The sequence below is a fragment of the Mus caroli genome, unplaced genomic scaffold (assembly GCF_978045245.1).
Source record: "Mus caroli unplaced genomic scaffold, Mus_caroli_1 scaffold_10, whole genome shotgun sequence".
NCBI classification, from domain to species: domain Eukaryota; kingdom Metazoa; phylum Chordata; class Mammalia; order Rodentia; family Muridae; genus Mus; species Mus caroli.
Genome location: NW_028227265.1, coordinates 17,520,794 through 17,544,091, shown reverse-complemented (window position 1 = coordinate 17,544,091; position 23,298 = coordinate 17,520,794). Strand labels below are relative to the sequence as shown.

General features: G+C 46.1%; 1 protein-coding gene across 1 annotated transcript; it reads right to left on the bottom strand.

Annotated features, from left to right (window-relative positions):
* Positions 1–1,073: 1,073 nt before the first annotated feature.
* On the bottom strand, positions 1,074–23,298 carry Tmem231 (transmembrane protein 231). Its single transcript, XM_085843562.1, has 7 exons — positions 23,035–23,298; positions 22,767–22,936; positions 8,115–8,243; positions 7,702–7,845; positions 4,873–4,954; positions 3,483–3,698; positions 1,074–3,135 (listed from the first exon to the last, which is right to left on the bottom strand). Exons 1-7 carry the CDS (start codon positions 23,171–23,173, stop codon positions 2,957–2,959), a joined length of 1,059 nt encoding a protein of 352 aa, XP_085699688.1. The 5' UTR covers positions 23,174–23,298; the 3' UTR covers positions 1,074–2,956.

Sequence of the window (23,298 nt, the reverse complement as noted above, 5' to 3'; positions counted from 1 at the left end):
GGTATTTACCACAGGGGGCGGGGAAGCTACAATGAGCACAAAAATAAATAAATAAATAAATAAATAAATAAATAAATAAATAAATAGCTGCGTTCTAAGAGAATGCCAGTCTACTAACTTCTGGGTAAAGTATTTAGACGGCTGTTACTTTCTCCAGAGCTGGGTGGTATGGGCACACGCCTTTAATTCCAGCACTCAGGATGTGGAAGTGACTCTCTGTGTTCGAGGTTCAGCCTGGTCTACAGAGTGAGTGCCAGGACAGCCAGGGCTACACAGAGAAACCCTGTTTTGAAAAGTAACACAAAAATTTAAAGTCAGGTTTGGTGAATCATTCCTGTAATTAATCCCAGCACTTGAGAAACTGAGGCAGAAGGATTACCTGAAGACCACCCTGGGTTACATTCCACGACCCTGTTTCCATAAAATTAAATAAGTTTAATCAAGGCTCGCGAGATTTACATATTTTCTCCAGGAGACACTTTTAGAAGTTACCTGGCCAAAAATGTACAAAGCTTACTTTGAAATGCATGAACTTGAAGAAGGGGGGGGGGGTATGAAGAGAGAGTAGGGGGATGACTCAGGCCTCACCTCATTCAAACAGAATCTGAACCGATCAAGTAACAGAATCAGACCTTTTTCCCATCCACCTTCCCGGGATGAGGAATCAACTCAGACTCTGGGTTAGAGCTCAGCTGCAGTTCTGTATATTTTTCACTATACCTTCTGTCATTCTGTGCTATGTAGGCTTGGAACTAACTACCCAACATCTGATCTGAAAACCTGATACTCACCAAACACAGTTGTAATTTTCCAGCCTGAGCTTCCCACTTGCCATATGGATTCCAATGAAAAAAATCCTCTGTTACTAGGGGACTTTTGCCAAAGATCTAACGAAAGTGCCAGCATCTTTAGGCAGGGTACTGGCAGAGGACGGCTGTTAAAGTCAGTCAGTCAGTCAGTCAGAACCATGTGGAAGCTCTTCCCTCCCTAGTCTCCACCGCCCCCCCCGCCCCCTCCCCCACACACCCAGGGTCCCTGCCGCTCAGAAGCCAAGGGAAACTTTCTTTTGGAATATTTTAATTAGAAAGTTATAAAACATCATTGAGTTCTCAGTACAATTTTTGCACAGGATAGTTTAACTTAATGCAAAGGAGCTTGTATCTTTGGTCATCTTTCTGTATCTTGCTATCTTTTTTCCATACAACATACTTCTGATCAGGCCCCAAACCCATTTCCTTATTTTACTGAGACAGGGTCTCAAGTGTCCCCGGCTGGGCTCTAACTCAAGGATGATCCTGAATTTCTGCTCCTGCCTCCACCTGCAATGTGCTGGGGTTATAGGCTTGCACCACCATAAAGGTTTATGTGTAGCTGGGGATGGAACCCAGGGCTCCAAGTGTGCCAGGCAAGCGCTCTTCCAACTGAGCCACATCTCATAACCTTTTTGAAATTGAAATCAGAGACCATTTTTTCATGTATATCTTCAGGAAAAAAAAAATAAGCCCACTCAGGCATATAATCGGCTGTGTTAAGTCAGAGAAATTAGTAGAGAGTTTTTCTCCTTGAATACTCAAAATAGCTTTTTTTTTTTTTTTTTCAAAATTCTTACTTTGCTCAGCCTGACAGAAGGATGTCTCCAAGGTAAACTGAGGCACGTGGTGAGGAGTGCTTGTGGTTAGACCTGGAGGCATGGGGATGGGGTAGGAACATCCTTCCAGGGCGGGGCTAATGATGTAGCGGAGGGAGGGAGGTCTTTAGGAGAACACACTTGCTCGGGGAAGGAACGGGGCCAAATAACAGTTTTGGATGCAGAGTAGATAGATGTCTTTGTAGGTTCGTACCTCTATAGATTACAGGGCTATCTGGCTAGGCTCCTTCTCACTCCGTTAAGGGCCAGGTTGGCTTAGATGCTCTGCTCAGCCTCTTTCCTCACTCTCCTCATGCCTCCCCTCTGGTAGGTACTCTGGTCCTTAATCAAGGGAACTGCAAAACAACTGAGTTTTCAGCTCAGCCTCCAAATCAACCCTGCGGTTGTCAGGCAGTGGATGCCAATGCCAACAACAACCCCTCTGTCACCCACATCCTTTCAGAAAGGGGGAAGGCCATCAAGGAGGAGTGGCCAGGCTGTTGGGTGAGAGCCAGGGAGAAAGAACCAGTTGTTAGAAGCCCGCCATCCTCCCCTGGTGCAGGGAGGGGATAGGGAGACGGACTGAATGAAGCAGGCGCTTCTGACTCCAGCCGCCATCCCAGGGGCACAGACAGAGGGCAAGAAACAGGGCACAGAGCCAGCCGCAGCAGGGCAGGCACAGAGGGCCGTTCAGCTGAACTGATGATAGACCCCCATCTATTAGCCTGAGGGCAGGTGTCTGGTCCTCCCGCCCTTAAGTTACCCGCCAGCAAGCACGTGGTTTTTGAGCCGCTGGTATTTAGGTCCTGACCTGCCCCCTTCCGGTCTCCAGTTAAGAGGCTTCAGTTCTGGAAATCAAAGTTCTAAATGGGCACTGTGTAGATAACTAGGAGTAGAATGTACTAGGGGCTTGCGTGCCTCTTGTGAGAGCCCCGGAGGAGAGAGGAGTGCGCAGGGCATCCCAGTTCAAAAGACTCTTCGCTTGACCAGAGGTGGGGCTCTTTCAAAGATGTATGAACTCACAGTAATTTTCTCCCTGAAATCCAAGGCCAAAGCAAAGCAAAAGCAGAAACAAAACAAAACAAAAATCACAGGCCCCGGCCACCCTGAGACCTTTCCACAAACTAGTGTTTGTGGGTTCCCTCGGTGCTTTGAAGGCGTGGATTTTGTGCAGTCCAGCCCTGGAAAACCCGTTCTTTGTCTCTGAAGTGAAACATGCAGGCTTGAAAGTGTCCGGTGGGCTCTTCGCAGAAATGTTGTAAGATGGCAGGTCTCAGAAGACAGGAATGAGGTAGCCGCGGTCCCTTGGGCTCCTGACCGGGTATCTTCTCAGGATAAGTGCTCTTTCCGTATCTCTCCCTGGGGCATGGCTACAGGGATAGAGGTCACTACTTGGTTCTGAAACACGAAGATTTTGATTCTTTCAAACACCCAGAGGAAGATCAGCAGGATGCTGACATACTGGATCCAGGCGAACTTGATCATCTCCCAGAACCCTGGCTGGTAAGTACAAGGCGCTAAGGAGATAACAGCTACACATGTAAGACGCCGTTACCCCGAAGCTCAGGTCAGATGGGAAATAGAAAGAATATTTCAAATACTCTTCAGATAAAATGGATGACCAGGGATTATTAAGATATAAATATGGTAATTTCTGCCTCAGAAGAATTGTTTAGAAAGAAATAGGCACAGGAAATTGATTTCTCTTTGCTGTGGGAATGGCAGTCATTTGTGTTGGGCTGCAGCAATTTCCTATCTTGTGAGGCCCACATCTGTTCCTACTTGGGGTAGCTAAGGAAGCTCTCCTTTGCTAGTGGAAACGAGCGACCACGGGGCGGCTAACGGAAAGGATATGAAATGACTTCGGCGGGATAGCGGATGACAGCATGGATCACAAACGGAGCTTCAGCGGCTCTGCCCACCAGCCAGATCGGGTTGGGGTCACTGAGGACAGTGGTAACTGCAACACAAACAGTCATTGGATAGCGGATGACAGCATGGATCACAAACGGAGCTTCAGCGGCTCTGCCCACCAGCCAGATCGGGTTGGGGTCACTGAGGACAGTGGTAACTGCAACACAAACAGTCATTAACCCAAAATGTTTTTGAATACAGATCCCAAAGTGTTTCTTCTGTTTTTAAGATTTATTGTGTGCTTACGTGTGTGTGTGTGTGTGTGTGTGTGTGTGTGTGTGTGTAGGCGTACCAGCTCTCTCCCTCTACCATGTGAATCCCAGGGATAGAACTCATGTCATCAGGCTTAATGAAAAATGTACCGCTCCAGAGAATGAAGGTTGTATGAAACTATTTATATACAGACAAAGAGTGAATGAAATAAAGAGGGAGGGCTGGTGAGATGGCTCAGTGGTTAAGAGCACCCGACTGCTCTTCCGAAGGTCCAGAGTTCAAATCCCAGCAACCACATGGTGGCTCACAACCATCCGCAATGAGATCTGGCGCCCTCTTCTGGAGTGTCTGAAGACAGCTACAGTGTACTTACATATAATAAATAAATAAATCTTAAAAAAAAAAAAAAAAAAAAAGAAAGAAAGAGGGAAAGAATTGATTTTCAGGCCAGCAGTTGTCAGATTTAGTTTCAGGAATTGTATTGCTAGCCTGTTGCTGCTATTGTACTGCATAAAATTAAGAAGAAATACTGGAATTGCACCCCTCCCTCCCCCACTCGTGAAACGTTTGTGTCTATCATCTATAATGTCTTGCTGCCAGAAACAGTTATGATGCCTTTAGGGAAAATGTCAGACCGCCAGCCAGCCTGGTGTGATGACTCAAGCCTAGGGATGCTCCTTTAGGGAACAAACACTATCTATAGTCAGATCTGAGGGTGCCTCTCTTCTACCAGCCTACAAAAGTGGACTGCCTGACACACCATCCGTTGCTGTCTGGAAAGAGAGGACAGGAAGTTGTCCCTGACTTCTTTTACAGGTGTATTATGAGAGATAACTCAGTTAGGCTTAACTACACACTAATGAGAGGAAAGCAGACAGCCCTGTGATGGGATAAGAAAGGCGAGTGATCGCTAATATGCTGGGCTCCGGGAGAGGTGGTGTGTGGGAGAGAATGTGGCTCTGAAGGCAGTGTGCAGAGAACAAGTTCCCGCAAGCCCATCCACCCACCATCCCGGAGCCTCCACTGAGTTTGTGATTTCATCATGAACTGCGTCCCCTTGGTTTGTCCTCATGGTCCCCGCAGCCAGGGAAGTCTGCCAGCCGGGGTCCACAACTCACCATTCCTTTCCTGATAGGCGGCAACAATGTGGGTGAGGTCGTAGTCCTGGGCAAAAGGACTTGTCCCATTGATCACGGACACCTGGGGTGGGGCAGGAGGACAGCTGTGAGCACTCTGCTCCTCCCCTCACCCAGCCTCTCACCCAGGCTCAGTCCTGGAGGCCACCCTGGCCCAGAGACCACACTTATTCTTGTGACCCAGCCCTGTTTCAGTAATCACTTTTATAGTGCTTTATTTTTATTGATCACAGTTATGTGTGTATGTGAGCGTGTCAGAGGGTAGGGATAAACACATACATGTGAGCACGCATGCCCATGGAGGCCAGAGGCGTCAGATGCCCCTGGAGTTAGAGTTACAGGTGGTTGTGAGCCATCTGGTGTGGATGCTGGGAACTGAACATCTCACCAGCCCTGTTTCAGCAATCATTTCTTTGAGGATGAGTAAACTCTTTATAGTAATTTAAATCATTTTGCTCTCAAGTTTACCTTTTATATCGATAGAAATAAGGGCGAATGTCCATCTACCACAGGTTTCACCTGTCTGTCTGTCTCTCTCTCTCTCTTTTTTTTTTTTTTTGAGACAGGGTTTCTCTGTGTAGCCCTGGATATCCTGGAACTCCCTCTGTAGACCAGGCTGGCCTCTTTCACACACACAGAAAAAGATAGGGGCTGCCTTGTGGGTTTAAGGGCATGAGGAAAGCACAGGAGGCTACAGAGCTGGGAGATGCCCCCTCCCCCACATGTGTCCATGTTGGCTTTTATGTAAAAACAGCAGTTTCCCTCCAATTCCTGTTCTAGGAAAACAGGCTATGCTAACCCTGTGGTTGTCCGCACATTCCCTCCACCCCTGGTCCTGTTGGCATGTGCCATGGCCATGGGGCTCTCAAACAAACAATGCTGGCCCTGAGCCAGTCGGTGCCTCAGGAAGTCACTGTCCTGGCGGGAAAACGTGACATTTATAAACCTCCTTTTCATTTCTGTTTGAGACGAGGTGTTGCTCATTTACAAGGCGATGACTGAAAAGCGTGACACACGAGCAAGGTTCTTTCTTATTTCAGTTAGCCAGGCTAGTCTTCACTTCCTGGCTTCAAGTCATCTTCCTGCCTCGGTTTCCCAAGCAGGGGCTGCCAAGTCAGGCATGCCACCACACCCACCGGCAAACTCTTTCACTCTGGGCTGGCGTATGTCACCTGTTCAATGAATGGTGACTAGTATTTTTTAAAAATATATTTACACTGGCATTTTATGAGATCATTTGGAAGGTGTGACAGTCAATATTGACTGTCATTGCCTGGCTTGAGCAACACTCGGAAAGTTAGTAGAGCATACCACTGGGTACAGAGCATCTCCAGAGAAGTTTAGCAAGTGAGGGCTCAGAGCTAATCAGTGGTTTGACCTACTGATGGGTTCAAAATGTGAGCAATATTGGATGGTTGGGGGGATGCTAAGGGGGTGTGAAACTGTGGAAGGTGGGATCTGGTTGGAGGAAGCAAGGCATGGGAACTTGTCCTTCCAGGCTGCATCTTGCTCTGGTCCCAACGTGCTTCACTCTCCTTCCTTCAGGCTACAGCACGAGGAGCTCTTTATTCCCCTCCCTCCTACAGGGACAGCCTAAAACCTATGAAATGTGAGCAAAATAGATCTCTCCCCCTTCAGGTTATTCTGTCAGGAATGGTCATAGCAAGCAATAAACTAGCAGAAGGTGGCCTGGTGATGATGCATGCCTTTAATCACAGCAGGGCAGGTGGATCCCTGAGTCTGAGGCCAGCCTGGTTTACAGGGCGAGTTCCTGGACTGCCAGGGCTACAGAGAAACCCTGTTTTAAAGAAACAAAACAAGACAAACAAACAGCAACAAAAACTAACACAGAATAGATTTGGAATGTGTGTACCTGAAAGCAATAGACAGTTTGGTTCTTTGGTAAGAATGCTTCCCCTCTCTCTCTGGGTATAAACCAAGGTGTGCCTTTTTTACTTCTACAAAAAATTTAGGGGCTAGAGAGATGGTTCAGTTGTTAAGAGCATGGACTGCTCTTCCAAAAGCCCTGAGTTCAATTCTCAGCAACCACATGGTGGCTCATACCATCTGCAATATGATCTGACACCCTGTTCTGGTGTGTCTTAAGACAACTACAGTGTACTCATATACATAAAATAAATAAAAAAATCTTTAAAAAATTATTATTTTTTATGTGTATGTGTGTTTTGTCTGTATGTGTTTCTGTGCACCATGTGTGCACAGTGCCTGAGGAGCCCAGAAGAGGATGTTGGAGCCATTGGAAGTGGAACTACAAGCAGTTGTAGGCCGCTACCTCAATGCTGGAAATCAGACTTGGGTCCTCTGGAAGAATAGCCAGTGCTCTCAACCACTGAGCCAGCCCTCCAACTCCATTTAGGCTGGAGCGATGACTCAGAGGTTAAGAGCACTGACTGACTGTTCTTGCAGAGGTCCTGAGTTGAATTCCCAGCAACCACATGGTGGCTCACATCCATCTATAATGAGATCTGGTGCCCTCTTCTGACATGCAGATATATCTATGCAGAACTATATATGCTGTGTATATAATAAATAAATCTTTATACAAAGAAAGAAAGAAAGGATTCATGATGGGGCTGGAGAGATGGTTTGTGGTTTAGAGCACTGACTACTCTTCTAAGGACGTGGGCTTGGGTCCAGCACTGCACATTTATGGTGCCCAACATCCATCCAGGCAGAACACTCGTACACTTCAAGAAGAACTAAATGCTATTTCTAAGCTTAAATCTCTTGTCCTTCGAAGGCTGTGACAATCCTAGGCCTGAAGGTGCTGGACAACAAGGGCATCCTTACGTTGTATCTGATGTCCAGGCCACGGTAGCTCAGTGGCTGCTTCTGTTGCAGCCTCAGGTCGCCATTCACGTGTAACTGTGACCCAGGGACAGCAAAGGAGGACTGGAGAAAGGCCATGCTCTGCATCTCGAATGTTGACATTCTCTGAAATCATTAGGGAGAGAGATGATGCCATTGTCAGGTCTGAAGAGCCTGGGGGGTCCACAACTCACTTGTCAGCAGCTGAAGATGATAGGCCCAGCATGCGTGTGATAGCCCACTCAGGAACCTTCTGCCCAGAAAGGCCTATTACTTTGAATACTCAATTTGTCTATGTTAAGTTCCCAATCACTTTCCATAGAAGAGCCATCTGCAGTGTGGCTCTCCCTAGGGAGGAGGAGGAGGAGAAGAGGGCACAGAGAGGATAGACTCACGTGCAGTTGGTAGGAGAAGGTCAGGATTAGCTGCACACCGAGGACATGCTCTGTGGGTTGCAGGGGAAGTTCAAGTTTAAAGTACAGCACATCCATTTTTCCATCCTGGTTCCGGTCTTCTTCTCTGGACTACAAAGGAAGAGATTTACTTTCTTAGAGAATTGTTATAGCTGGACAGTGGTGACACATGCCTCTTTAATCCCAGCACTTGGGAGGCAGAGACAGGCAGATCTGAGTTCGAGGCCAGCTTGATTTACAAAGTGAGCCCAGGGCTATACAGAGAAACCCTGTCTTGGAAAACCAAAAACCCAAAACAAAACAAAACAAAAAGAACAAAAGAAAGAAAGAAAGAAAGAAAGAAAGAAAGAAAGAAAGAAAGAAAGAAAGAAAGAAAGAAAAAGAAAAAGAAGGGCTAGAGAGATGTCTCAGTGGTTAAGAGTACTGACTGCTCTTCTGGAGGTCCTGAGTCCAATTCAGGTGGCCCACAACCAACTGTAATGAAATCTGATGCCCTCTTCTGGTATGTCTGAAGAGAGCTACAGTGTACTCATATACATGAAATAAATAAAAACAAACAAACAAAACCAAACACCTACATACAACCCAAAACAAAAAACAAACAAAAGCATTGTTATTTATTTTAGTTATATGTGTGGGTGGTGGGTGGGTGGGGACTATGCAAGCCAGAAGACACTGTTGGACACCCTGGGGCTCAAGGTATAGGTGACTATGAGCTGCCTGAGGAAGGTGCAAACTTTGGGTCCTCTGCAAGGACAGACTTGAGCCCTGTCTCCAGCCCCTAGAGAGGAGTTTCTTTCTCCTCTCCCTCCTAGCTCTCATTCCTGTTGTTCTTTGTTTAGGGAGCTAGGGATTGGCTAGGGTCTCCTACACACTAGACTAGCGCTGACCCCTGTGTGCTAGCTCCATCCCTGAGGCAGTCTGTCCAAATGGAAAGAGCAGGGCTAGAGAGCTGGCTCGGCCATTAAGATCCCATCAGTAATCTGTAATGGGATCTGATGCCCTCTTCTGGCACACAAGTGTACATGCAGATGGAGCCCTCACACATAAATAAGTAAACCTTAAAAAAAAAAAAAAGAAAAAAAGAAAAAAGCCCAAAGTCTAACTCTAATCATCATGTGTTTACCAAGCAAGTGCTATTCTAATCCACCAAGCGCTATTTATTAAGATTTATTGTTATGTGTATAAACGTTTGCATGCACATATGTCTGTGCACTGAATGCATGCCTGCTATACACAGAGGTCAGAAGGGTTGTGGAAGAGGCCCTCAAAGTGTTGTTACAGATGGCTGTGAGCTGTCATGTGGGTGCTGGAAACTACACTCAGGTCCTCTGCAGAAGCAAGATCAGCCAGTGCTCTGAACCACTGAGCCGTTATGTGTAGCCCCTATCTGCACATCCTAAATCTCGAGTGACTTTGCTACAGATACTTAAGGTTGGTTGGTTGGACTATCTGTCTCATTACTCATGTCGAAGCATCAATCAATAAAATACAAAAAGGAAACTCAGATCAACAAGATACCAAGAGCACAAATATTTGACAAAAATCAGAGAAGGGCATAAGAAAAGTCAAAAATCGTATGTGGGCGGTTAAAAGTAGATCAGTAGGTGGTCCCCACAGTCTCAGCTGTGACACAGTGACTTGACAGTGGCCAGCAGGAGGGACGGAACTGAAATGTAACCCCTCTGCCAGGCCTTGACACACATCAATGCCTCTATGTTAAGCTCGTCCCGCAAGCATTCCTCCTCGGCTCACTCACGTTGCCCACCCATATACACCTCTCTGCAGCCAAGAGTTTTTGTTTCTCAAATGAGCAAGGTTGGAGCCAAGATAGGTGCCTTTGGAGCCTTTAAGTGATTTCTTTCCTTCCAGACAGCAATGTCCTTGTCTTAGACTCCTTGTCATCTACTGTCCTTCCTCCACTGGCTACTTCTCTCCTCGTCCTTGATTATCAGCTTTCTGGGGGAGGAGGGAACTCTGTTAGCAGGGTGGCTGATAGAGTCACAGAGCCACTTATGTACCCGTCGGTATGAATGGGATGGGAAAGCGGCTGCCTGGCCTTCTGTGAGTTAGCGTCCGTTGCTATAAGGAAGACTGCTCTGTTGCTGTGAAGAGGCACCATGGCCACTGCTGTTCAGTGGTTTAGTTCAGTATCATGGTGGGAAGCAGGGCAGCAAGGACTCAGAGCTGGTGCTGGAGGGTTCCATGTCCAGATTGTCAGGCAGCAGACAGAGATGAAACCCTGGATCTGGCTTGAGTTTCTGAGATCTCCAAGCCCACCCTCAAGGGGACCCATGTCCTCCGGTGAGGCCACACCCACTCCAGTGAGGCCACACCTCCTAACAGTGCTACTTCCTATGGGCCTGCAGGTACCATTGATATTCAGACTACCACAGCTACCTTCTGGACCTTACGGCCAGTCAGGAAAATAAAGAGGAAGATTCTCTGTCGACAAGAGGGGAGGGGCCAGGAGAGAATTGCTAGGAGGACAGGGACACCCCCACCCCCCAAAGGGATGTGATAGGGAGGGGAACTCATTTCGCTCACTCGATTTTTACAATTTGCGTCAAGCCTCAGACAGATCAAGTGCTATCCACACAGGACAGAAGAGAAAAATCTAGACACAGGAAGTCAGAGTTTAAGATCGGGTATTTTACTGTGTTTCAGCTTTTTGGCTAATCAAGTGGAGATTAGGTGGTTTTACCTTCAATTCCTTTTAGTATTAACTAAACTGTTCAGATAAAAGAAAAAAAGACTAAAAAATAGAAATAAAGCAAACAGACAGACAGTAGCCAAGAATGGTGGGACACACCAAAATCTCAACATTTAAGAGGCCGAGGCAGAAGGAACGTTACAAAATCGGGGCCAGCCTGGGCTACGTAGAATAAACGGCCTGCCCAGACTACAGAGCGAAACCCTGTCTCAAAAAAATAAAGAAATAAAAAAATAAGAACTGGACACGGAAGGAGGAGACAGAGGACAGGAGTTTAAGTCATCCTCAGCTACATTCCAAGTTTGAGGCCAGCCTGGGCTATACCATCTTAAAAAACTAATAATGAGGGGATGTTACCTGTTTCAAGAAGAAAAACAAGGCCACCATTGAGTAAAGCAAGCTGTATTTTGGGGTGCACCTGTGACCAACTGCCTCTCCCTAAGCTGGGGTTTTGGAGAGCCACCCCCTTTGGCCTCTTGAGGTCACTTTTATGTGCGTGATAAAGTGTGAGAGGCAGGGGATTGGCTGTTATACAGTCTCAGAAAATTATGAATGGATGGGGTGTCACTCGCCCTCAATCCCAGCAATTAGCAAGCAGAGGCAGGCAGATCTCTGAGTTCAAGGCCAGCCTGGTCTACAGAGGGAGTTCTAGGACAGCCAAGGAAGGTACACAGAAAAACCCCCGTCTGGGGGGGGGGGCGGGCGGAAATCAACCAATCAACTAATCAATCAATCAAATAAACAGTGAAAGGGAAGTAAGGCAAGGATAGGTTCATCATGCAAATGAGGTCACACACTTAATGTAGGGTGAAAAACATGTCTTAGAGTTTACATCAGATCTAAGAAATGGGAAATTATTATTATTGTTGTTGTTGTTTGTTTTTTCGAGACAGGGTTTCTCTGTGTAGCCCTGGCTGTCCTGGAACTCACTTTGTAGACCAGGCTGGCCTCGAACTCAGAAATCCATCTGCCTCTGCCTCCCAAGTGCTGGGATTAAAGGCGTGCGCTACCACTGCCTGACCAGGAACTTATTTTTAATTATGCATAGAAACATTAACTTGCACAGGACAAACAGGAACTTATTCTTTAACTACAAACAGAAACCTTAATGTGCACAGGAACTTATTCTTAAGGGTCTTTACTGCAAACAGTAACCTTAACCTGAAAGTTAGCAGTATATCATTCCTGTTTTAGTCTTACAGGAGGTGGAGAGCTAGTTCATCGGTTAAGAGCACTGTGTGCTGCACTTCCAGGGGACCAGAGTTCGGTTCTCAGTACTCATAATGGCTGCCTTACAACCAGCTGACACTCTAGGTCCAGGGAATCCCAGTGGCCTGCTCCCCACAGAAACTTAAGTGTACACATATCCACATAGGTGTACATACACATAGAAATATATACACAACACACATAAATCAAAATACTAGAACTAATCTTAAACCAATAAAATAACAACAACAACAATAGGGCCAAATAATATATATATTATTTGGGCAAAGTTTGAGGTTAGCCTGGTCTACATAGTAAGTTCCAGGCAAGGGAGGGCTACATAGTAAGACTTTATCTCAAAAAAATCCAAAACAAAAATAACAAACAAAAATATTTCCACAAATCCTAAAATGAAATAAATACATACATCAATAACCTCAAAGGAACACGCATCTTGACATCCACCCCCCAAAAAACCAAAACCAAAGACGAGGGCAAGAAGCATCATTCTGTACAAAGGTAGTATTCTGCCGGCAAGAGTGACAAACTAACCCAGGACAGCACCAGGTAACTCTCAAGTGACACAGAGAGCTGAAGCAGGCTAAGGTGGAGAGGGTGGAAATTAACTGAGACTTTGACGGCAAGTGTTTGGGATGATCTAACTTGCTGGCACCCTGACATTATAAGCGGGGGAATGGGTGGAGGGCGATCCAGGCTAAGCAAGGGTCTGTGTGCCAAGTGTGGGTGACAGCAGGTCACCTGGACAGTGAGAAGGCTGAGGAGGAGGCTCCTTTCATACACATGAGTCAAGGCTAGCTAACAATGACATACTTCCTCCAGCAAGGCTTCATCTTTAAATGTTCCACAACCTTTCCAAACAGCGCCACCAACTGGCGACCAAGTGTTCCCACATGAGCCTAAGGAGGTCGGATCGAGTTCAAACCCGGTGACTATACAAACTGTGATGATAGTAGTTCCAGGGTGAGCCGGTGGACGGTGGGCTGGAGAGATGGCTCAGCTGTTAAAAGCACTGGCTGCTCTTCCAGAGGACTCAAATTTAATTTCCAGCAATCACGTGGTGGCTCAAAACTAGTCCCAGAGATCCATCCTGGCTTCTGAGTACACTGCACACTTACGGTACATGGACATACACCCAGGTAAAACACCCCCACACATAAACTAAATACAATGTTTTGTTTTGTTTTTTAAAAAAGGAGGCATTCAGAGAGCTAACACCTCAACACTAGTTCTAGCTCAGTTTCTAATTGATACCTGGCTAAGAAAATGTGTAAATCACATCACTTCATTTGTATGAAAATATATGTGTATTTTGGAACTTAAAAATGACATTTACTTACTTATTTGTGTGTGTCTATGTGCGTATGGCCCATGAGTAGCGGTCAGAAGACAGCTTACAGGAAATAGGTCCTCTCCTCCCATGTGGATTCTGGGGTTGAAGCGCAGTTGTCTGGCTTGGTGGCCAACGCCTTTGTCTACTGAATCAGCTAAAGAGCTGTGATTTTTTTTTTAAAGATTTATTTATTTATTATATATAAGTACACTGTAGCTGTCTTCAGACACCAGAAGAGGGCATGAGATCTCATTACAGATGGTTGTGAGCCACCACGTGGTTGCTGGGATTTGAACTCATGACCTTCAGAAGAGCAGTCAGTGTTCTTAACCACTGAGCCATCTCTCCAACCCCCTCTGTGACTTTTAAAAACACTCATACACATATAATAAATAAAACTAAATATCTAAAAAAAAAAAGACAAAACAAAAACAAAAAAGAAAGAAAACAAAACCACAACAATTTCATGGAGGTCAGAAAAGGGCGTTGGATTCCTTGGAACTGGAGTTACAGATGGCTGTGAGTCGCCACATGTGGGTGTTGAAAACCAAAACCCAAAAGCAAGAAGTGCTTGGTCTACAGAGTCAGTTCCAGGACAGCAAGGGCTATACAGAGAAACCTAGTCACAAAAAACAAAAACAAAACAAAACAAAACAAACAAACAAAAAAAATAGGTTCTGTTGACCAGAAACAATGCTGCAGGGTCTAGGGAGGAAGAGTCTGGGATAAACAATGGTGGTGGTGGTGGTGGAGAATCCGGGTGTGGCCTGGCCCTACAGATAGCAGAGATCACCCATTCCCAGATTTCCCAGTGGGAACCAGATATATATCTGCTCTATTGAAGACAATACTGCATAGTCAGCATTCCTGATTCCCCCTAGGGCATAGCTTATCTCTTAGTGTCCCATCCTAGAGCCCTCCACACCTCAGAGCTCGGAGGAAGGTCATATAGAGAGGAACCAGGAAGGCTGAAGGAAAATGGAAAAAATACCTGACTTGATTGTTTGCGGGCAGTCCTTATCTGGGCCACAGCAGTAGTGGTTCTTCACTCTAGCAGGGAGCAACCAGCCCTCAGGCAAGGCTCGGTAAGCTTCGAGCTCCATTAGCAGAAGGGAACAGGGACCAGAAGGCAAAGGGGACACAACTTGGCATCTCAAGATCATTGCGAGATGGGGTTATAGCTGAGATGGTGACTGACAGCCAGCCAGAGCTACTGCTAATTTTCCTGTTACTGAGGATTGAACCTGGGGTCTTGTGTTTGCCAGGCTGGGGCTATACCACTAAACTGCATTCCCAGCCAGGGTGGCTGCTGACCTAAGGAGTTCCACCGTTGCCAGAATGTCACGACTTAAAACTGTTTCCCAGGGCGTCTACGGTGGCTTGTGGCTTGTTGGGGTTTTGTTTGGTTCCTGTTTTATCCCTGGCGTTTTTCTCTGTAATTTCCAATGTGAACGTTCAAGTGTATACCACTGTCCACCTCACTGTATTCTTGTCATTACTGGGTTATCACCTTTCTTTTTTTGTTTAGTTGGAGTTAGGATGATGGCCCCATGGTTAAGAGCTCTGGATGCTCTCGCAGACACGCAGGTTCAGCTCCCAGCACCCACTGCATGGCTCACAACCATCGGTGACTCCAGCTCTAGGAGATCCGATGCCCTCTTCTCCGAGGGGCTGAGGTTTACAAACCCTCGTCAACCAGCCCTTTGCTGTTGTTTTCAGATCGTGTTTTGCTACAAAGTCTTGGGTGGACTAGAAGTGTAGTTCCTCAGAGATTCTGGACTTGTAACCACCACATCCTGCCACGATGGCTCTTTGGATGTCGGCACACAGATGGGTAATGAGAACTAAAGCAGGCCACCAGAGACTGTCAGGTGCCAAGGACAGCAAGACATACCCCGGAGGTAGAGATGGGAAAATGAGTCCTTAGACACATGGCCTCTCTATAGACTGTGACATCCATCTCTAATCTCCAGCCCTGTTTCCTTAACAGAGCCATGTCACTGAGAAGGCCACTTACAAATAATAAAAACTAGACTGTAAAACATTAAAACAAGCTGGGCATGGTGGTGCACGCCTTTAATCCCAGCACTTAGGAGGTAGAGGCAGGCGGATTTTTGAGTTCGAGGCCAGCCTGGTCTACAAAGTGAGTTCCAGGACAGCCAGGGCTACACAGAGAAACCCTGTCTCGAAAAATAAAAACCAAAACAAACAAACAAAAACAAACCACCAAACCAAACCAAACCAAAAACACAACAAAAAAAACCCATTAAAACAAACTAACAAACAAACAACCCCCAACAACATGGGGGGTCTTGGAGACACTGATATAGGTGAGCTGACCAGAGCAGAAGCAAGGCTACTAACAAACAAACAACCCCCAACAACATGGGGGGTCTTGGAGACACTGATATAGGTGAGCTGACCAGAGCAGAAGCAAGGCTACTAACAAACAAACAACCCCCAACAACATGGGGGGTCTTGGAGACACTGATATAGGTGAGCTGACCAGAGCAGAAGCAAGGCTACTGTCTGTGACTCTGGAGCATTTTCCAAAATTAGCAACTTTACAGCCACCTCCCCGTGTTGGTCAAACCTTGGCATAAAAACCATGGCTTCCTTGACTCCTTGGACAGTTTCCTAGACATGGTGAAGCCAGGCTGGGTGCATATATTCAGAGCTAAAAGTATTTCATGGACTATGATTAAGCATATAAAATAAAATATGCATTTTTCCCATTGTGTATTGTTATATTTTGATATCTAGGCTTACTTGTTGAGCTTGTGATCGTCCTGTCTCAGCTCTGTGAGGAGCAGATGGTACAGCCATGCACCGCTATGCCCAGCTAGAACTGTTCACATAAAACCCAGAGCAGGGCTGGTGAGATGGCTCAATGGTTAAGAGCACCAACTGCTCTTCCAAAGGTCCTGAGTTCAAATCCCAGCAACCACATGGTGCCTCACAACCACCCGTACCAAAAAAAAATCTGATATCCTCTTCTGGAGTGTCTGAAGACAGCTACAGTGTACACATAATAAATAAACAAACAAACAAACAAACAAACAACAACAAAGAACCAGAGCAAATTAGTCCTTCGGTGAGTCTATGGCTTCATAGGTAAAATGGTGGACAGTGTTCTCTCAATTCACCTCACAGGGTCACTGTGAGAATAAATGAAGTTATATGATGTTTTCAAAATTAGTAGCTAATATTTGCTGTTTGTCACAGGCCAAATACTGTAGAAAGGACTTTAACTATGCTACCTGACAATAAAGTACTTCTTGTGTGTCCAAGTAGATAGGGGAATATAGAGAAGACATAGTAGGTCAACAGGGATTTTTACTACCATTGCTTGTATCACACACTACTCTCCTGCCTGTCTGCTTTTATGAGTATTGGAGACACAATTTACATATCATAAAACCTACTCTTTGAAAAAATGATAACCAGTGGGCTTATCAAATACCCTAGCATCTAATCAAAATCTCCAGCCCCCTGGGTTCAATCCTTAGCACCATATAAACCGAGTGTGTGGTCAGTGCTTTGAATCCCAGCATACAGGAAGTAGAGGCAGAGAATCAGAAGTTCAAGGCAGTCTGGGGGCTATATAAGGACTGTCTAAAAACAATAATGATGACGACGATGATAATACTAAAATATATACCATGTGAAGGTGTCCAGCAAGGCACAGTGGTATGTGCCTGTAATGACAGCTATTAATGAAGCTGGGACAGGAGGGGCCACAAGTTCAGAGGATCTCAGGGTTTTCTGACCACTGCCTTTATCTAGGTTCAGAAAGAGTCCCTGTCTCAGGGGCTAGAGAGATGGCTCAGCGGTTAAGAGCACTGCTTTTCCAGAGGTCCTGAGTTCAAATCCCAGCAAGCATCTGGTGGCTCAAAACAATCTGTAGTGAGATCTGAAGACAGCAACAGCGATAGTGTGCTACCATACATAAAATAAAATAAATAAATCTTAAAAAACAAAACAAAACACCCTGTCTCAGGGGAGTAAGGTAGAGAGATACAGCCCGACACCCAGCATCTTCCTCTGGTCACTGTACACGTGCACACCTGTATACATATATGTGCATAGACTATACACTTCACACTCACATGCATGCACGTATAAATTTTACATATATGAGTAGGTTTTAGTTATCTATTAAATGTTGGGTTATAAGGTACTTCAAAAGCTTAACTTTTGAAGACTTGCTAAACTGTTTTCCAAAGTGACTATCATTTAATATATTTACCTGTATTTTTACATCTATGGTTTCTTTGGATTTTGTTTTGCTTATTGATAGTCCAGATTTTTTTCTTTAAAAACTTTCTTTCTTACACACACACACACACACACACACACACACACACACACACACACGATGAGTACACTGTAGCTGCCTTCAGACACCCCACAAGAGGGCATCAGATCCCATTTCAGATGGTTGTGAGCCACCATGTGGTTGCTGGGATTTGAACTCAGGACCTCTGAAAGAGCAGTCAGTGCTCTTACCCACTGAGCCATCTCTCCAGCCCTTTTTATACAGTGTCTTCTCTCTCTCTCTCTTTTCTTTTTTTTGTGGTATTGAGTCATCAATTCATAAAAAAATCTTTTATTTCTTTCTGTGTATGTCTATGTGTTTACACATGTGTGTTGAGTCCTACAGAGGCCAAAAGAGCGCATGAGAGCCCCTGGGTGGCTGCTCCCTGCCTGGGATGGAACTGGGAACTGAGAAGCACTAGAACCACTGAGCCGTCCCTCCAGTCCCAGTGATTAACACGAGCTGCTCTTCCAGAGGACCAAGATTTGATTCCCGGCACACAGGTGATGATGGCCTACTACCGTCCATAAACTACCGTTCCAGGGATTAAACACCTTCTTCTTTTAGCCTCCATGGGCACTGCATTCACGTGGTACACAGCCATAAATGCAGGCAAAATAAAACGCTCATACACAAAAAAATAATAAATTAAGTTTGTTTGTTTTGTGGGTTTTTTCGAGACAGGGTTTCTCTGTGTAGCCCTGGCTGTCCTGGAACTCACTCTGTAGACCAGGCTGACCTGGAACTCAGAAATCTGCTTGTCTCTGCCTCCCAAGTGCTGGGATTAAAGGCGTGCGCCACCACGCCCGGCTAATAAATTAAGTTTTGAAGATTGTTCTAAAGGAGATATTTAGGAAAAGGAGTTTTGTTTTACTTCTTTTAAGGCAGGGTCTCACTTTAGCCCTACCAGAATTGTAACTCACTGTGTAGCCCAGGCTAGCCTTAAACTCATGATGACTGTCATACTTTAGCCCACCAAGTTTGGAGTGTGTGTGTGTGCTATGTGTGTATACATGTATATATGTGTGTGTGTGTGTACACGTGCACACAAGAGTCTACATATACACACATATACACACACACATGTGCACACACACACATGCACACTCTCAAGTACAATAGGGATTGATCTCAGAGGCTCACACATTCTAGACAGCATTCTACCCTGAACAATATCCTAGCTAGGGCCCATTTTCCAAGCTGTGCAATTATCCAGGCTGTTGCTTACAGGTAGAGTGCTTGCCTGGCACCTTTCAGGCGGTGGGGTAGGGCCCCACCGTTGGAAACAAAAAGAAATGAAAGGAAACACAGCACACCTATCCAGGATTAAAGAGAACTAGTTTGCAGCTTCTTAAATTTGAAAGGGGAACCACCTAGCAGGAGCAGAGGAAGAAGATGAGCAGCCCTCTCAAGGGAGGGGCTTCTGGTTCCAGAGATAAGCAGCTGACTGCAGCCTGCTAAGCTACCAGGCAGTGGTAGCGAATGAGCAAGTTAAGAGGGACGAAAGGGCAGCCTAATGTTTATTCTTGCTTTGATGAATACCTCAACTTTCCCTTACTTCTTAGACTCAAATGTCCAGAAGTGTGTATGAGAGCAATGGGAATGTAAAGGGGGAAAATAAGGAGAAAACCTCCCACCAAAACCCCACACATAAACACACCATGTTTGCCAGGCGTGGTGGCACTTGCCAGCCAACCCAATGCTTGGGAGGTGGTGGCAAGAGGACAGCCAGTTTGAAGCCAGCCTAGGCTTGCATAGTGAGTTGGAGTTTGGTCTGGACTATGTAGAGAGACCCTGTCTCAAAAATAAATAGCAACCAATCAGCCAACCAAAAACAAACAAACAAACAAACAAACAACTGTCTTAAAGTAAAACTAGAACTAATTTTTTTGCTGTTGTTGTTTTCGAGACAGGGTTTCTCTGTGTAGCCCTGGCTGTCCTGGAACTCTATTTGTCTACCATGCTGGTCTCTAACTCAGAAATCTGCCTCCTTCTACCTCCCAAGTGCTGGAATTAAAGGAGTGCACCACCACTGCCCGGCAAAACTAGAACTAATTTTGTTTAAGGTTATTTTTTTTTGTTTTTTTACATTTGATCTTAGCCAAAAGGCCGAGAAGCAATAGGTTTTTGTTGTTTGTTTTTAATGTTTGGATTGAATCCAGGGCCTCACAGATAGTATGCAAGTGTTTTCCAGTGAGATTCTCTTACAGCCTAAAAAGACTTTGTTTTCACCTTTGGAAAGAAAACACATGAAGTGTGGATCTTAAGAAGTCCAGTGAGTGAGTACACAGGGAAGGGCAGGTCCACCTCTACCCTGGCCCCTCACCCAATCACTCTTCTCTAGAGGCATTAGAGCGGAATTTCTCAACCTATGGATCTCAAGTTCTTTGGGGAGGTAGGGGGCTGAAGGACCCTTTCACAGAGGTTGCATATCAGATATCCTGCATATCAGATAGTTACATTACAATTCATAAAAGTAGCAAAATTATAGTTATGAAGTAGCAATGAAATAATTTTTTTTAGTTGGGGTCACAACAGCATAAGGAACTGTGTTAAAGGATGGAAGCATTAGGAAGGCTCTATTGCATTAGAGGCTTGAGAATAAAACTGGGGCCAGGTGTGGCCGGCCTTGCTTGTAATCTTAGTAGTTAGCAAGAGAAGGATCACCAGTTCATGGGCAACCTGGCCCATAGCTGGACTTCATTACAAAGCCCTGTCTTAGGGATAAATAAATTAATAAATGGAGCTTGAGAGCTGGCTTAGCAGTTCAGAGCACTGGTGGTTCCTCTAGAGGACCCTGGTTTCATTCCCAGGACCCATAAGGCAGTGTACAACTGTCTCTAACTCCAGTTCCAGGGGATCCGAGGCACCAGGCATGCACACAGTGCACTTATACGTGCATATAGGCAAAGTACCCACACACAGAAAATAAAATAAGCAAACCAGCACATAAATAAGTAAACAGCAGGCATGGTGGCTCACAACTGCAGTCTCCTCAGCACAAAGTCTTTAAGGTCATCCTAGGCTACAAAACCAAGCCATCCTGGATGACATGACATGCAGTCTCAAGAAACTAAAGGGGTATATGTTGGTGGCCTGGGGGAAGAGTCTTGACCATCTGAAGAATAAAAGAGTTCAATGATGTTAAAACAAAACAAAGCAAAAAACTTCCAAAGCAAAAACTTTTGCATTAGTTACTTAATGAGAGTGTGTTAGAAGTCCTCCCCAGGCTGGGTGGCTGGCAGTAGTAGCAGAGGGGAGGGAGAGATAGACAAATCTCTGAGTTCGAGGCCAACCTGGTCAACAGAGCAAGTTACTGGACAGCCAGCGCTACACAGAGAAACCCTGTTCTAACAAAAAGAAAGAAACGCTTTCCAGATGTTTAAATAAGATTTGCTGAGTCTCCACCTCTTTCATGCCATTCCAAGGGGAAAGCTGGAGCCTGAGTTCCCCTCCCACTCCCACCAGGCCCCATCGCACATCCCCCTCTCTCAACCCTTCAGTTTCCCTAGGTCCGCATTTTGCTTAGTCAGCCTTCCATGTCGTAACTAAGACTGTGAAAGTCCAAGTCCGCAAGTCCGGTTCACAACCCTGACTGCACATCCTTCCTTGCTTCTTCTCGTGGCTTATTTCCTTGCAGTTAACAATTACTTTACTTGCTTGCTTTGTTTTCTCTAAGTGCATGAAATTTCAACAAAACGCTTCCACTGGCATTCAGACGTGTATGACTTATGCCTGGGCCTCACGACGGTAGTCCCAGCTTTGTAGCGGGCTGAACTGGGCTTACAGCTTGGACAGGCAACATAGCAATAACCTATCTCAAAAAGAATAAAAAAGCTGTAAGATTTAGTTAAAGCTTTGTTTATTCACTTACTAACTTTAATAGTAAAAAGATTGGAGCAAATTAAGAAAAAAAAAATCAAGGATGGGTAATGAGATAGCTCAGCAGGTAAAGACTGGTGCAGCCAACCCTGGGAATCCAAGCTGGATTCCCGGGACAGTGACAGGAGGGAACTGACCCCTCCAAGTTGACTTCTGACTTCACATGCCAGCCCTACGCTTTTGAGACTGAATAGCCTTGAGCTTGCTGTATAGGTCGGGGGGGGGGGGCAGTCCTGCCTCAGCTGAGATAGCACGTGTAGGTTAGAAACAAACAAAATATTTACTAACAAACACCTAGTTAAAGTCATCACTCTGCCCATGTCATTATATGAACGGCAAGGGATGACCGTAAGGAAGCACTTGATTTATGCGAAAGTAAACAGTACACTGCAGACAATAAAATGTTTCCCTTTCACAGGGGACAGCTGCAGTGTGGCACAGAGTTTAGGAGCCTAACCCAGACAGGCGTGGCTTGGCCAGAACAGGACCTGAGAATTCAACCAATCACCGCTTGCCCCGCCCTACCCCGCATCTAGTCTGCATAAAAACACTGGTACTTTCTGTCTTTACAGCGTGGTGATGTTCGAACTCAGCGACGTACTGGGGTGTACAGAACTCCGCCTTCAAGGCATCAAAAGGTTTTTTTTTTTTGTTTGTTTGTTTGTTTTTTTTTTTTTTCAGCCACCTTTCCATTCAGAAAATGAAAATGACTAGCACCAGAAACAGGCTCTGGACTCTTGTTGTCCGGCAAACACAGTGCCTGCATGGCTGACTTTCTAGGGACACCTGGAGAAACTGAGTAAAACTATCTAGAAAGTTAAGCATGCGCAGGCCAAAGGGACTTTTGTTTCCAATCCTCGTGGCTCCTTAAGATCCAAGCTGTGGGACTGAGAGTGGCTCAGAGTAAAGTCCTCGAATGCAAGCACAAAGCCTTGGGTTTGATTCCTAGCACCCCATATACCCCAACAGGGCGTTGAATAACAAATCCCTGGCACTGGGAAGGTGAAGGCCGGAGGATCAGTTGTTGAAGGACGACTTTGGCTATATAGTTTAAGGCAAGCCTGGGATACACGAGACTCTGCCTTCACACCCTGTCAAATGACCCAAACTGGGATCTCACCCCATCCTATCACCCCCAGGATCCGGGCGGGAACCACGCACCGACACAAGCGGGACGCGCAGGTGAGCCCCCTGCAGCCGGTTGAAGGTGGGGAACGTGCTCCAGGCGAGGAAGGCTTCAGGCTCGGGCCCCAAGAGAGCCACGAGCAGCACTTGGTGCTGGAAGCGCACATTCGGCTGCTCCTCGTAGCTGCTCCGCTTCAGCCAAAACCCTGCGAGAGACAAGGCGGGTTGGGGGGAGCCAGGTTAGGATTGCCGGCCTGGGCCCGCTGGCCCCGCCGTGTGGCCCTCCAGGCCCGGGCAGGCTCACCGTGGCTCCGGAAGGCCACCAGCAGCGGGGGGATGTAGGTGAGCGCGGTGGTCAACAGCAGGAAGAGCGCGGCCTTGGAGCAGAGCCCCGCGCGGTAAGCGCGCTCGATTGGGTGAGAGAAGAGATGGTACAGCGCCATGAGCTCAGGGCCACAGCGCCGAGTCTCCACGGCAACCGACCGCAGGCAGAGGAACCAATAGCAGGCATGCAGGGGGTGGAGCTAGCGGGAGGAGTGTCCTGTGTTAGACGCATTTCGTGCGGTGC